The 15,586-nt window shown below is 40.3% G+C and overlaps 1 protein-coding gene across 2 annotated transcripts in view; it reads right to left on the bottom strand.

The window, feature by feature from the left end:
• Positions 1–312: 312 nt before the first annotated feature.
• PEAK1 (pseudopodium enriched atypical kinase 1) overlaps positions 313–15,586 on the bottom strand; it is a 37,399-nt gene continuing 22,125 nt past the window's right edge. For both annotated transcript variants that reach the window (XM_031045959.2, XM_005145722.3), the window contains one exon: positions 313–7,744. In XM_031045959.2, the coding sequence (XP_030901819.2) occupies positions 6,587–7,744 (1,158 nt within the window). In that variant the 3' untranslated portion in view covers positions 313–6,586. The remainder of the gene's footprint in view (positions 7,745–15,586) is intronic.

Here is a 15,586-nt window from a genome sequence, read left to right as displayed (position 1 = left end):
CTTGTCCAGATGGAGCCAAAGTAGTGCCAGCCATGGTGAGGCTTCGGGAGAAAACACCAGATATGGGAGGTGCTGCAATGTCTCAGACCACTGGCAATTCCTGCAGTTGGGATGCCTGGCCACTGTGGTGGCAAGGCAGGAGATGCTGAGCATCAGTCTTGTCAACCAAAGGCTGGATCTGCCCCACTGCAAACCAGCCAACTATTCTTGTACTTTATTCATCTTTTGCTGAACTTGCCACATGCATTTTCCTCAGAAACACACATTTTTGTCTAATTCCCTAGGAAGAGAGAAAAATGAGACAACTGCAGGTTTGATTTTGAGTGTAATAAAACTAGTTTATTTACACAGTAACATGAATGCCACAGAGTACACAGCAAAGTACCACAGCAAACCAGAGTGTAACTGCCCCTGATCACAAAGGAAGGCTTGAAGTTTATATACTTATATAAAAATGTGTAAATATCGATATGAAGCACCAGATAAAAGCAATGCAACCAGGAATTCCAAATACAAATTACCCACAAGAATGGAGTTGAAATGAAAAAAAAAACCAAACCCAAACAAATCCCTTACTGAAGGGATTCAAGAAATCCCACTTAGAAAAGTCCATCGCTTTTTGAATCCCAAATTGAAAAATAAGTTTTCCCCTTTGATTAAAAACAAGCACATATTCTTCAATGCTCAGCATAATCAAGTGTTCAAAGAAAAAAACCCAAGAATTTCAACTGCAAAACTTTCTAATACCAACAAGCCGAAGGACAAAGAAACAGAAGTTTCGAGTCATTTTGGAAGAGGTGTTATTGATGAAATGACCATACTCAAAAATTTACACACTCTTAAATATATATTACATATACAATATATAATATATATATTTTCAAGCAAAAGGGGCAAAGACTACTTTTGGGATACAAAAATTCATATACATACATATATATATATATTAAAACATGCTCACAAGCACAAATATATATATATGTATATATATGAACAAATATTTCCTCCATATAAAAAGGTCCAACCTCTTCTAAATCCCTGAAATCTTCCCCTTGGATTAATGGAAAAAAAAATAATCTTTATAGCCTGAAGTATAAACCAAATGTCAAATTCTGTTGAGTGGTAAAATGCTTATGTACAGGGAAGTGGAGTATTTCATTTCTCACTGGCGACTCTGCTTGATCTGAAAGCATTCTGTGGTTTCCAACTAAATGCTGAGTGGGAGCACCAGTGCAAGGAGACTTACAGGAAAGCAGTTCAGTTACATTCTACACCTATTCAAAATCTCCATCCTTCTAATACTGCATCCAGGTGAATAATACAAGCCATACAAATATCTACTAGAAATCCTCTGCCACAGAGCAGTGGGAAAGACTTGCTCCTCCTGTTGGAGCTGAGGGTGCCCTAAAGAAAGTTCTCCCCAGTATTTCTTTTGAAGAGTAGTTTTGGTGTATTCCTCCCTTGAAGTGTTTGGAATCCAGACGATTGTTTACAGAATATTTCCACAGGTGTATTTTTATAGAGGTATTGGAAATTCTATTCTGCACTTTGATGTTATCTTACTGCGTAACTACAGCATCACCACATCTCTCTCTGCATGGACTGAAGGGGGCTGATTGTGCTCTAGGCTCTACAGGAGTTGTAGCAGAACCGGCACTACCTCTGCAAAATCAGAGTAAAGTAGATGGCCCAGTCATGCAGGGAGCAATGGTCATGTATGACTTCTCCAGAGAAACAGCTTAATTCCTATCTGGGAGAAGTGCATTAAAAGGTCTGATTCAGCTTCCATTGTATCCCTCAGAAAAGTTAGAATTGATTTAAATAAATCCAGGTCTATTTAATTTATATTTACACATCAATTCAATTTGTATTGCAAAGAAAAGAATTAATTTAGGTGGGGCATGTCAGCACAAGAACTGAGAAACATACATTTTGTTTCAGCAGCAAATACTGTATGTAGATGCTAAAGTTAAGGACCTACAGTGTGAAGCTGCTGAATAAATTCTCCCTGTAGCTGAACCCTACCACACGTGATTTATTTAAAGAACAGGTTTTTTCTCTCTAACATGTGGGAATTCCCCTGTGTTAACATGTCAAAATGATCCATTCATACCTTGTAGCTGCTTGCTGGGTGCGTGGAGCAATAAAGATTCAAGGTGGAACATTCCTGTAATTGCTACATGCATTCTTGTCTGTGGGCCAGCAACATATCCTAGCTTGAGTTATTGATTTCATCATGTCTGGGTATTGAAGGAAAATTTGGCTTCTGTATTTGGACATTCCAGACACTCCAGAATAAAATTCTGGATTTCCTCACTCCTGAAAATTTGTAGAGAAGATTTTACTAGTAGATCCTCTTTATATTCACCTGGTGGGGCATGTTGAGTGGATCAGATCTGCCATTTGAAAGATAATTAGTGAATAAGTAATTCCTATTTACGAAATACAAACCAAAACCGTTTTCCATAACATCTTAGGAGCAGTTTTGTAGAATTCCTGTTTTAACAGAGGTTTGCATTTCATACCACAGAGTATGGAATGCAGCACATCCACTACCTGTAGCAGGATTAGCACATCTTACCTTCACAGCTTCTTCCAGACTAATCAGATTCCTCAACCCTTAGAAGCTGAGCTCTCTGCAGTAGATTGTCAAAGCAATAGGCTTCTTTTGATGCTGTGGTCAGTCTGGACCCATCGACTTGTTATCCACTACTATTCTCCCTGTGCAGATCCCAAATTTGAAAGCCCAGGATTTTGTTAGTTCGGGTTTATGCTGTACTACAAGCAACCTAAAGGAACTCATTCACAGAAACTCCAAAGCAAATCTCACTGAACAGATCAACTCCGTGTCATACAAAGTACGGCATTTAATTGTGTGGAAGTCTTTTGCATCTTAATGCGGGCAGTATTATCTCTAGGGCTATTATGAAAAGAGTAAGATTTCCACCAACTGACCAGCTACATTTGAGTTTCTTGACAAGGCACTAAACATTGTGAATCCAATCACTGTGCTCTCTCTGTAACATTAGAGAGGGTTTTAATGGCTCTAATAGGATTGGAAACCACTCATCGTAATTCTTCAAACAAGCATTTGATTTTCCCAGAAATTAGTTTCCACTGGAAAAATCTTTAGAGTTCATGTTAAAAATATTTGAATGACAGCTTTTATTAATAGAAAAATATATATTTACAGTCAATACTGTTATCTTAGATTTGCAGCTCTTCCTATTTCTTGAGCTCAACTGAAAGTGCGACATTGCTAAAAACAAATAATTCAAGATCTGTGCACATATTCAAGTAAGTTGTAACATGCACAGCCGGGGGTTTGTTCCTGCCATATACAGGATCCCAGTTACAAACAGAGTGGGTTTTTTTCCTTTTGCTTAGCAATTATGCTGTAGCATTCTTAGGATGTGTTTACAATCAGTTTAATGCATACATTCTTCTATGTTTATGTGGCACTATGTGTTGCTAGGATGGAGAACCACCACAGATACAGTTACAATCATCAGTTATGGGTGTATCTGCCAAGTCAGACTCAAGCTCGCCGAGGGATAGCTCAGGCCAGATTGTGTTTGACTACTTTGACCATTCCTTCTTTTTGAAAGAAAAAAAACACACAACATTACAAATTGCTAAAGTTTACCCAGTGCTGCACAAGAAAGAGATTGGTAGTGAACATCTATCCATGCTTGATTATACTGCAGAGCTAAAATGAGTATTGGTTCATCACAAAAAGATACAAACTGAACTTAGATAGCTAGAGATACAAAGGCTTCGGACCAGCTGCGTTAAATATGGATGGTTGTAAAACATTCAAAACTCAGTTTTGCATGTGCATGTTGACATGAAAGTGACACTGAGAACACGTGTCCAGGAACACAGAAACACCTACCGACTTCAAGGAATCAGCCCACTGCAATGGCAAGTGGTCCAGGAATTGCTTGTATGGCCTGTATGAGTTGGGTGAGAAGTTATGTGCACACACACTACGAAACAAAACACAAAACCAGACCACAGAGAACAAGAAGCCCTACTCGTAGCTCAACACATTGTGACTAATAGCTAGTAGATAGTACACAAGTGACTTATCATGCTCAGTGTATTTAAACTATGAGAGCATTGCCCTCCTGTGTCCAGATAAAGCAGGGCTGCATTGAACATGTGTGTGATTCTTTGTAAAGGTTCTTCTACAAGCTGCTCAGCAGTAGCGTAGAAACTTTCCCAATGTAGTGGAAGTACCTCAACTACATACATTGCACTTGGGCTTTTAATGCACTGTCTTCTTTTTCTGCATCAATGCCACCATCCTGACCTTTTCGCCAAAAAGAGAAAGAAAAAACATACATATCACATTAAAATATATTATCCTTATCCTTGCCTGATCCTTCACTGATACAGGTGAATCAAACAACAGAATAATCATCAAAAGTTTAAACAGAAAAAAAAAACCTTAGAAAGGTCACAAAGACAGTCTATACTACAGCACAATCAATGTAGGCTTCCACGCATTATTCAGCTTAGCTCTGAGAGATGCCAGAGAAGAATAATAGAGACATTTCAACCCCTCCAGATGTATGGTGTGGATCCAGAGCTAGTTTTGCTGACTTTAAGCCTGCAGGACTGTTTGTTCAGTTTCCATGTATCTGGTCCAAGCATGCATATGCTGTATAAAGTGGCTATTTGTTTCAAGGCTGAAGTGAATTGGTTCCTCACAGTTTTAACAATTAAAATGAAACATCAATCCATAAAAAGAACACATGGATATCTGTGCATTTATGTGCCAGGAAAAGTAAAGGAAGGGGCTGCAGATCTAGCATCAGGTAAAGGCTGGTGTAAAGTGAACACTGTAATGTACAGCTTTAAAAAAATACATACAAGAATTGCACATAGATCCATAGGAGCGAAGCACAGGCTCATAACTAGGGCTGTCTGCTTTCCATCACCCAGGTCAGAATATTGGGTATCACTTTTTCCCCTGCATCCAGATCAGTTCTTCCGAGTGCTTCAGGAAGCAATTCAGAGCCTAGCAAGACTGAGCAAAGCTACTGTCTGTACAGCTGCGGAGGTTCCAGAGGAAATGGCCCTGAGGTCAGGGAAGGAAGGAAGAAGGAAGGAAGTCAGCAGTGGCCTCTCAAAGTGAAAAGCTCCTTCAGGTCGAGTTTTTAAAAACGCTGTCTCTGATCCCAGTTCCTGCTCTAGTCCAAAACTCTGCAATGCTCTTTGTGCTATCCTAACAACATTCCATTTTTAGGGTGTTGTCTATAGCAATCTTAGAAAACACTAGTTACAACAGACAAGAGATAAGCAGCCAAACACCGCTGTGGGGAAAATGGATCACGATACTGTTAGTTGTGGCTGCCAAACTTAACAGCTCCCTCAATAATTAAACAAGTGTTTTTGCCCCCTTGTTTTTACCCTTCAGAGAACTGTGTCTGCAGTAAAAGTGTCTCCATGTGGCCTGTTAGCTACACACAGACAAGCTCTAAACATTTCTATCTCCTGCCAACATACCAGCAGAGCCAATTTCAGTCCCACTTTGCAATATGGCACAAGTGACAAGAGCAGACCAAAATAAAGCAGAAGAGGTGGCTGTTATTTTTATCCCAGATTCATTGCAGTGATTGTCAGAGAAGGTTATGTACGTCCTATCCATTTCAAGTCAGGCTTTAGTGCCTTTTGTGATGGAAGGGGAATTTCAATTGCCCACCATGTGTTGTATTGTTCTTGTATAAACATGGTTATAGCTACAGTACATCAACAGTCCAGGCTTGTGAATGTCATGTAGGAAATGGGACAAAGTGTGCATAGTCTGCTTTTTAATGCAGAGGTCTTAAGCTAAGGGTAATGGTCTGATTAAGGCAGTGTTGTTGAAATCAGGGCTTTGTGATTAGAAAGGAGATGGGTAGGCAGTGAGTCAGAGCAGGAGAGGAGCACTGAGCACAGGTGCTTACTGCCCACTGAGACTTGCTGCAGTCAGCAGGGGAGCCACAGCTGGGGAGGGAAAAAAGGAGTAAAGTATAAGAGAAAGATCAGAATCTGTTTGGTTGAGACCAAACGAAAGAGAATTCACCCACATGGCGGGGGACTGACCAAGCTGAGGTCAAATTTTGGTGGTATGTGGCATGGAAGCAAATGAGTGTTTTGTGGCATGGTGGATCACTCATCTCACAACTAATCCATCTCTGCTTATGGTCACTGCTATACATAACCAATGCTACATACAGAAATGACAGAAGCTAACCAGCAGAGGAGGGCAATTTGCTTACTGCAGTGGTAGAATTAGTGGTATCAAAGTTTGCTCTCCTTTTCAGCCAGATATCAATCAAGTTACATACTGTCTGGTCCAAATGCAGTCATGTACATATAATCAATCCCTAACAGGCCTGGCAAAAACTGTGAAGTTTCTGTCATACTGGATACAGGATGAAATTTCTCCACTTAGAACCTATTTGCTCAGAGTTGCTGGCTTTGATATCTAGGCTATTTCTTAACACTCATATGAAGTGTGAGCCCTAGGGCAAACTGGAGGGAGGGCTGGGGTGGAGGTGGGAGGTGCTTTATGAAAAGCAACAGGCTCTACAAACTAGTGCTGCTGCATGATTCTCACAATGCGGTGAAGTGAGTCTGTAGTGGCAAAAGCCAGGTATTGACAACAGAGCCAGTCTTCCAGAATAACTCCACAGTCCCTGTCCAAGGACTTTTCTGCAAACTTGATCATCAGCAGCGTCCTTTTTATATCCAGCCAGTTCTGAAGCACAGCATCTCTCCGTGAGGGGTTGGAAGATGTACTTAGAGCATGGAACAAGTCCTCACGTGGACCCCAAAGCAAACACTGAAGGATTCCCTTTGCTTCTGATATCAGGATCCTCTCCGAAGGGTTGGGATTCAGCAGGCAGCTGGCAAGTTGTTGAAGCCCTTGAGAGTAGAGGGAACGGCAAGGAATCTTGGGGAGATCAGCACGAGTATACTCCTTCTCCTTCAGCTCTGGATTCTCATCAAAGGGGTTGGGTAAGTGCAGCATTTCATAGATGAGGATGCCAGTCTGGAACTCATCACACTTTTTGTACTGTGTTGCAGTGATGATTTCTGGAGCAAGGCGGGACTGATCCCGTAGGACTTCAGGATCCACCATATGACTCTTCTGCTTGGCCTGGGAGAAATTACTCACTATTAATCTGGCTGGGCAAGCAGTGTTGGGACTGGGTTCCATGGACTCAGAGCTCAGAGTGCTGCCGCCTGGTCTGGAATGAACAAGCAGCAGGTTCTCTAAGCGCAGATCACAGTGTGTGATATGGTAGGGTTTCAGGTGCTCCAGGCCCAAACACAGCTGCAGAAGGAGCAGGCAGACCTGCCTCTCATATAAATCTGGGCTCTTTGCATGGCGGGGCGCAGATTCTCGCACAAAGTCGGCCACTGTTAAGTATGGGACCTCCCGTGTGATGACCACAACACGGCTGCGTGGCTTGCTGATGGTCCCCTGGTTGCTTGAGCTGCCTTTCTGTGAAGCCTCTGGACTGGTAGGAATGTCTCTGTTCTTCTGCTCAGGCTCTTTCTCCTCTTCTTCCTGCTCTTCTTCTTCCACCTCTGGTGCATCAGCATCCTCCCATGGAAGGAGACGAACTGGCACTTCAGCAAGGAAATGGCCACAGTCCTGCTGGATGTTAAAGTTGATAGCCAGGCTCTGCCGGATAGACAGGCTGTGATAATACTGCTGGGATTCCTTAGCTTTGCTCTTACAAATCTGGGGGAAGAAAACAGAACAGACACAACACTTAAATTTGTAAATTATATATCTATCTGTATATTTAATAGGTACTTTGTTGATGGGTATACACCAGGTAACCCTAAACACAAACACTGAAAAAGTTCTTTCCTGAACTGACCATGGCAGCCTATCTTAAGACACATGAACACTTTCCATTGGATAGTGAGCAAGTGCAGACCAACACATGCAGACAGATCTCCCTGTGCATATATTATTCACTGGAAAATACAGTTCAGGCAGGTTGCGCTCCCAGTCAGAATAGCAGCCGACACATGGCAAATACACAGTGAAGCTTACTTTACAATTATTGTTTACCCATATAATTCTATTTTGTGTTCTTCTCTCAGCTTGGTGTGATGCTTGAACAAGGTAAAAATAATCAATGGCAATAGCAGATACAAACAAGCATGCATAGGATATCAGGGTATGATCAAATGATTGCAGGACTGAGTTAGCACAGCATAACAAGTTACCACCTGGGAGCTGAGCTAAGTGACTGGATGCATGCTCCTTGCCCACTGTAACTGGAAACTGCAATCTATCAGCTGCAGCTGTGTCAAGCTAACACATCATGTCTGCAGTGAAGGGTGTATGTGTGCATGGCAGAGGCTGCTGGCAAGCAGACTTGCTCTGCCTGAGATGAGGAATGGAAACTCAGTAGAACATGATACTTTAACTGCATTGATCCTAAGTATATGTTTTTATTTTGCCATATAGAGCTGTATTTAATTCTGTCCAGCAATAACTTGTTTATGTGTACATTATCACCATAATAATTACCCTTAGTAATTGTTAGCACTGCCATAACAACTGGCTGCTCCAACCCCCTGACAACAGTCACTGGACAACCTCTATTATGGCCTCTGTTCTAAGGCACTTACTGATTAACATTACAGCCTTACAAAGACTCAGATGTGTTGAACTCTGCATGCCAACCTTAGTTCTACCGACTTCAGGGAGATCCTTTCAAGGGTGTAAAGCTGAGCGTATGTTGTAAGCTTTACAAGGTTAGAGCCCAAGCATTCAGTTGGTATAATGCTCCAACTGCAAAGCGCAAAGGAAGAGAAAGTAGGAACAAGTCTCACTAAAACCCAAAACTTTCATCTTTTATACGCTTATGGGGTTAAGAAATGTAGTTTAATGGGAGATCGAGTCTTCTGCTTATTCATGAGAAAAGTGCATTGGCAAATAATCATATGAAAGTAGACACAAGTAGTAACAGTATTTTGACTGTTCTCCTTTCTTTGATACCATGCATTTAGACTTCCCTGCATATTATGTACACAGTGGCTTAAACTCACTGTTTATAACTGCCATGCAGAAATGAATGTGAAAAATGCATGTCCTAGTGCATTTTGAGTGAGGAAAGTCATAATTCTGTAGAGATGCTGAGAATTGCCTGTTTGGACAGTGGCTCTTGCCAATTCATATTTGCAAATATATTTTATCCTGTTAAAGGTGAAGTCGGTTCCTGATGGAAAGTGTCGTCGTCCCCCCCCCCCCCTTCTCTCAAGGGTTACAAAAGTTTAAACAAATATAGTAAAAAGACAGCATTAACCTTTGAACTATACATAAAAAGAAAATGCCAGCTGATTGTGTCTGGGAGACACAGATTTATCACATACTTAAAACTGCACAGAAGGCAGGAGTAGACGTGTTATATAGACCCTACCAGCATGTATCAAATCGGAGTGGGAGAACAGCTATTAAGGAAAATGGAATAATTTAGTCTTCCATGCCCTGCAAATCCATGGCCTTTTTCCAGTACAGCCAACCATGGGAATAATAAATTCCAACTGCAGAAAAAGTTCAGGGTGTTGTAATCCAGCCTTTAGTTTTAAAAGTACTTAAGTGACCTAATCCAAAACAGAAACCCATTCTGAAAGAGTTTTAATTTTAAGGTCAAGCTTACTTGCTTGTAAGAAAAGTGCAAACAAGCATTTACCCTTAGCTTTTGTACTATTTGTATTCTATTAGGAATATATAATCCACAGAGTATTTGTTCTTAAAAGAACTAATACTTCTCAGTTTGGTGAATACAAAGCCTTTTTAAAAGTGTATGAAAAGGATTTCTCCTTGCTGATAAAAAAAGAAAAGGAATCAACAGTTATTCCTAGTTTCTAATTTCAGTCCTAGGCAGCCTATTTTTCCTACTTCAGAAAAAGGCTTGCAAATGATACAAAAGCAGCTCTCACAGGCCTCTGTGGAGGTGGTGATGCTTCCTTCTGATTTACAAATGAGTGGCCATGCACCTCTGCACCAAAAGGCATTCAGCTATTAGGGTGGAGTACACTGCCTTTGCACTCATTCCCTTTTCCTCTGAGCCAGCAGAACTGGCCTGATCTGTATGCTGCCAGCTGGATCATTCCTAAGGAATGCCCTTCCAGCCTACTAAAACCACCCCAAAAGTGAGTTGTCCTTCTCCACCTTCTCCTTGCTCTTCCTTCCTGCTATTCTATTCTAAGCCTATTTTACAAATTAAACTGATGGTCCTTCTCCTAGCTGGCATATTAAAAAAATATCAATTCCTATCTTTTAACGTTACACCTTCACATGTGGGAAATGTAATTTTCCCCCTCTTCATTGCCTTCTTTTCCTTCATTCCAGCCTTCATTTCTCCTATATTTATTTCTAACTCTCCGATTCTTGTTGCTCTTTTCTGGGTTCTCCCCATTTATTACGTCTTCAATAAATACAGTATGCCAGTGAAGACCTCTCCAGCATCAAGCAGTACAGAGCTTTGTTTGTAATGATCCTTTTAACACTCCCCAGAGTGAACAAGTCACAATATTAACTCCATTGTTACTGTGGTCCATGAAAACCTTCAGAGCAGCGTCCACCCTCAAGTCTGAATTCACAGCACAAACTTTCCCCAAAGTCACTTTTAGGAGTTTCAGACTCCTCTCTTTATACCAACGAAACAGAAATGAAAGGCTAAATACTATTATGATTAAAACCAATACTAAAATGACTGCCTTAATGAAAGGAGTTTTCCCCTCCTTATTCACTGTTAAAGAAGATAGCCAATAAGCCCACAAATGCCCAATAGTGATGGCTTTTGGACAGTTTTACTTCTCTTGTTTGTGACTAGTACGAATACAACTAATACTAATAACTAATATTCCTGTAAGCATCTGGCTTCTCTTCAGACTTCTGCTGTGAAATGCAGCTGCTTGAGTCCAGGTAGGTCCTGGGGCTTTAGATTGGACAGCTCTCATTCGTATTTAGCAATATCTCATTAGAACTAGGAAAATGTACTGAAAGCAGTGGAGGCAGACCAAGTTTTCTTACTGATCCATTCAAAGAAAGCTTATTGAACGTAAATACAATTTACTGATAAGCTTCTTGTACTATTTATCATCTTCTGAGTTGCAGAGTCTACTCAGAACTCTATTTTATATTCCCATTTTGCAGTAGACTGCTGAATGTTAGTGTTTAATACTGTTAATGGGTAATAATTCTCCTCCTAGCATTTTGTATTAAAATAACTCTGTATTCCAACTTGTATTGGAATAACATTTTCAGAATGGTTAGAATCAGTAATGCAACCAAAGTCTAGCTTTACATTTGAAAAGATTTAGGGAGCAGTATTTTAGATTGCTTGTGATGCATTGCTAAAGGAGTGGATACAGAGCTTTTCTGTTTGTGACACTTAATGCTGTGTCGAAACTGTGAGTAAATACATGGCCCAGTTTTCTCTGCATGATTTTTAAAGCTTTTGTCTGTTCCAGTTAACTCCTCTAAAAACCCATGGAAACCTGTTGCCTTTTACATACCTCGCATGTTGAATACCTACTTTTTGGGCATGGGAAAAGAAAAAAAGGTGAAATTACCTGTACTGAAACACCAACAGCAGGTAGGATCAATCCCTCATTTACCATTTGCTTTAATGAAATACAATCAGCTGAGCTATGAAGATAAGATATGTGATAGTAGCTGAAAGTTGATAAGGGCTTGACAAACCTCATTTCAAAAGCTGATGAAGAGCTGGTTGTTCAAAAGGTGAAGCAATGTTGGTAAAAAGCCCTTTCACATGATGCAAGAAAAAAATGAGAAAAAGCAGAGATCTGAGTAGGAAGGAATGGAAACTTTCCATCTTCCTTTTCACTGGAATGCACTGTCATTATGTATCTTTAGTGCATCCATACAAACTAAACTTCAGTCACATTTCTAGGAGTGGGAATAAGTTTCCGTATATCCCACCATTTCCATTTTCTCCCCTCTGCCCCCATCCCTAAGAAGCAAGATTTTAATGGTTCAGAGCTTCTAAAAACTGTTCTGCATTAGCTTTTCTTTTTCCTTTATGAGGCCAGTAGCCTACTGTGCCATTAGCTGACTTCCACTTTACCAGCAGGGAATCTCATTTCCACTCTGTCCTATGCATTTTCCAGGGCATCAGTGAACTTAGAGCACGATGAATATTGTGGGAAATGAATTTACAAATGCTGAAAATGAGAAACACAGAAGATCACAAAGACTGCACCATCTGTGCTGCTGCGGTGTATTGCACAGAGGGACAACTGCAAATGAAATTCTGTGCAGAATGAAAGCCTGCTAATCCCAAATTGATAGCTTGTTCTTGGCACAACCTTGTTTTCCAAGGAGGCCAGTTTGATCTCTGATTGACCTCATTTTCTTGATCTGGCCTTGGAACAGAGCTTTGACTTTTTAATGATGTGCCAAAATACAGGGTTCTACGCTGCTGGGACTGAACTTGGGACAGGCTGAAAGATGAACACCCAGAGCTTTATTTTCATCCAAGGCATGAAGTTCTGGGATGACCTTTAGCAACACTTCTGCAAGAAGCTCCACTAGAAAACTGAATTACCAAAACCCCACCTTAGCACACTGTGACAAACCAAACAGAACTCGAAAAGAATTGTCAGCTGCAACAAGGAAACTGTCTGCCCTATTCAGCCCCATAACTATTGTACTTCTGCATTGCTCTGGTTTATGCTTGCGACAGGAACCTTAGCAGAAAACCTAAGGTTTTACTGCTAGAACTGATGCTGCTGCCCTGGATCAGTCAAAGCAATAAATTTAACTGCTCCTTTTGAGCTGTTCGCACCTTTGCAGTTCCTGTTATCCTGCCTGAACTACATTGCAACATGTGCCTGTGGCCAGAACACACAAGCTGCAGGCCATAAGCATGCTGGATTTGACAGCTGTATTGTTCCATGTGGACTCTGAGTCATGATTTCTGTGTGTCTGTCTGTGATATCGTACAGTAATTTCCTTGCGAGTTTAATACTGAAAGTGGCAGTAGTTTACACCAGTGACACAGTAATTACCTTGTCTGTTACTCATTCTGAGTAATCTTTTTTTCCCCAGTAAAAAAGGGGTGTCATATCACTGCCTTATTCACTCTCTATACAGATACTAAGAATTAAACTAATCCAGTCCAGTCTGTACAAAAGCTTGTGCTCTCTGCTGCTTTCACTTTAATGTAACCTTTATGCTACATATTTGGAATTACTGATAAGACTGTGGTTTCAGATGAATGTTTACCCATATTGCCCCAGATCTACCTTAGTGGTACTGCACTTAGTGAAGGAAAAACGCTTCAGGGACTAGAATTTCATGGAAGCCTTTCCTGTATGGGAACTTCTGGTTTTTCCATTTGGAAAAGGAGTTTTATGACTTATTTACTGGTTTTACTTATGTTTCAGTCAAAATAATTTCCACGTGACTTCCTGTAACATTTTTGGCACAGGATGTTTACTGGCATGATGATGATGATGACGATGATTAGGTGAGAGTGAAGCAAAAAGCATAACAATGCTTTGAAACAATACACCCCTTCAAGCAATGTTTCCTCAAGCATCCACAGCAACAGAACAAGTTGTGCCCTTCACCAAGTTTATCAGAGCATCTTTGCTGATACCACCAAAATACAAAGGTGCACTGGTACATGCATCTGCACAAAAGGTTCGTTCTGCTTCAGTTAGATCAGCAGCAGTCAAGTAGTGAAAGCTAAATTTTTAACAGCGCTTTTGTAATTCTACTTTTGGAGATACAATCTGAAAATGTGATTTGTTGTTTTTTACTTATGTATTAAGGCTTAACACTCTTTGGGGTGAATCTCTTGTTTTCTACAAAGGGAATAAGAATTCAGAAATTCCATTGTCACATTTTTTGGTCACTTTTTTCTCTCAAATCTAATATTACAATCATAGAACATAAGAAGTGTCTGACTCGTTGCTTGGGTAGTTCTATAGAACTCAAAAGAGTTACAGAGATTTGCATTGTGTGGCTCCATGTACACTTTCAAAGTGTATTTCTAAGACTTAATAAAAAAAACAACAGGAAGACTATATTTTGGAGTCAATAGGCCAGTAATATTAATCTCACTATTTTTGCCATATTTCTGAGGGGATGAGGGATTTAAAAAGGCAGGAACGCATAGCTTATTTGGTGGAGATATTCTATTACATAATTTGACTCACTCAAAAAATACCCATGATGATCAGACTGGTGTATCTGTTAAAGCTGAATTCCCAAATATCTGTGTAATGTAACGGCAATCTGTTGTCATGAGATTTTGTACAAATCTGCTCCTGGACTGATGACTTAAGAGTCAAAGATCAGCTTGGGGCAAATATTAAGACAAGGCCATATCTTCACACATCACATTGAGCAATAGGGAGGGGATTTTCAAGAGCAGCTTTCTCTCATTGTAACAGCGCAACAGCTCATGGTGACCTCCAGCTCAAGGATATTTTGTGGATCCTTCACTCACTCTCAAGGCCACCACATCCATATTACACTGCAGTGAATTTTGTTAGTCTGAGAACTGCTTTTAAGACATCTGAATGAGCTATAAAAAAAACAACAACACATATTTGACCATGCTAGACTGCTGTTCTTTCTTGAACAGTAGATAAGAAAACAACTACATAGGACTTGCCTATCAGGAAATACATTAAGGACACATCCATACTGTGCAAAGAGGAATCACATTAGTGATAACCTAGACCTGAATATATAGAAAAATACCACCTTGGGTCCTAGCAGCAACCACTTTTGCATTACTCTACTGAAACCAAAACCCTCCAGATTGAGTAATGCCAGACTGTTGATTCTGCAACCAGAGTAGATTGCCAGATATATTAACGGTCTGGTTCTGAGCCGTCTTGTACCACTGGACGTGGCATCCACAAGGCACCCATATTTCATTGCACATCTTATCAAAAATAGCTCCTTGATGATTAAAGAAATACCAGTGGTTATGCCAACAACTCTGCCTTAGGAAGATGCCTTTTCAAGTCTCAGAAGAACATATCAGTTCTACCAATCTCTTACCTTTTCTTTCTTATCTTTCCTGTAAACGATGATGCAGGAGTGATAACATTTTGTTCCTGTAAAGCACCACCCTTCTGAGAATGTCAACATTCTCTATAAGCAATAATCGATTGGGCCTCACACCCCTATCTATGCTGGGTAATAAATGTTTTATCTCAAGTTTCAGCAAGGAGGAGTCAAACATTCAATGATTTACTTAAGGTCACAGAGGAAGCCTGATAGAGCTCAGTTGTCTTTCTTACTATCATCAGCTGTCTTTCTTACTATCATCCTACCAGATAAGCATTGAGAACTGTAGAGATATAGCTCTCAGAACGAACAACCTATATAAAAGACCATAAAGTAACAACATCTAGTGAGACAACTGCCAACTATTCATTAAGAGATAAGAAGTAAATCTAGTAAATCTTATTTCTGTTGTGTGTTAGCAAAGACTAAACTAGACCCAAATCGATCGAATAGTAAAAGGCCACAAAACACTGACATGTTTCACTTTTTTTAGTATAGCTTATAAGA

Source organism: Melopsittacus undulatus, chromosome 9 (assembly GCF_012275295.1).
Source record: "Melopsittacus undulatus isolate bMelUnd1 chromosome 9, bMelUnd1.mat.Z, whole genome shotgun sequence".
NCBI lineage: Eukaryota > Metazoa > Chordata > Aves > Psittaciformes > Psittaculidae > Melopsittacus > Melopsittacus undulatus.
The sequence above is the reverse complement of the archived record's forward strand: the minus strand, read 5'-3'. Positions and strand labels throughout refer to the sequence as shown.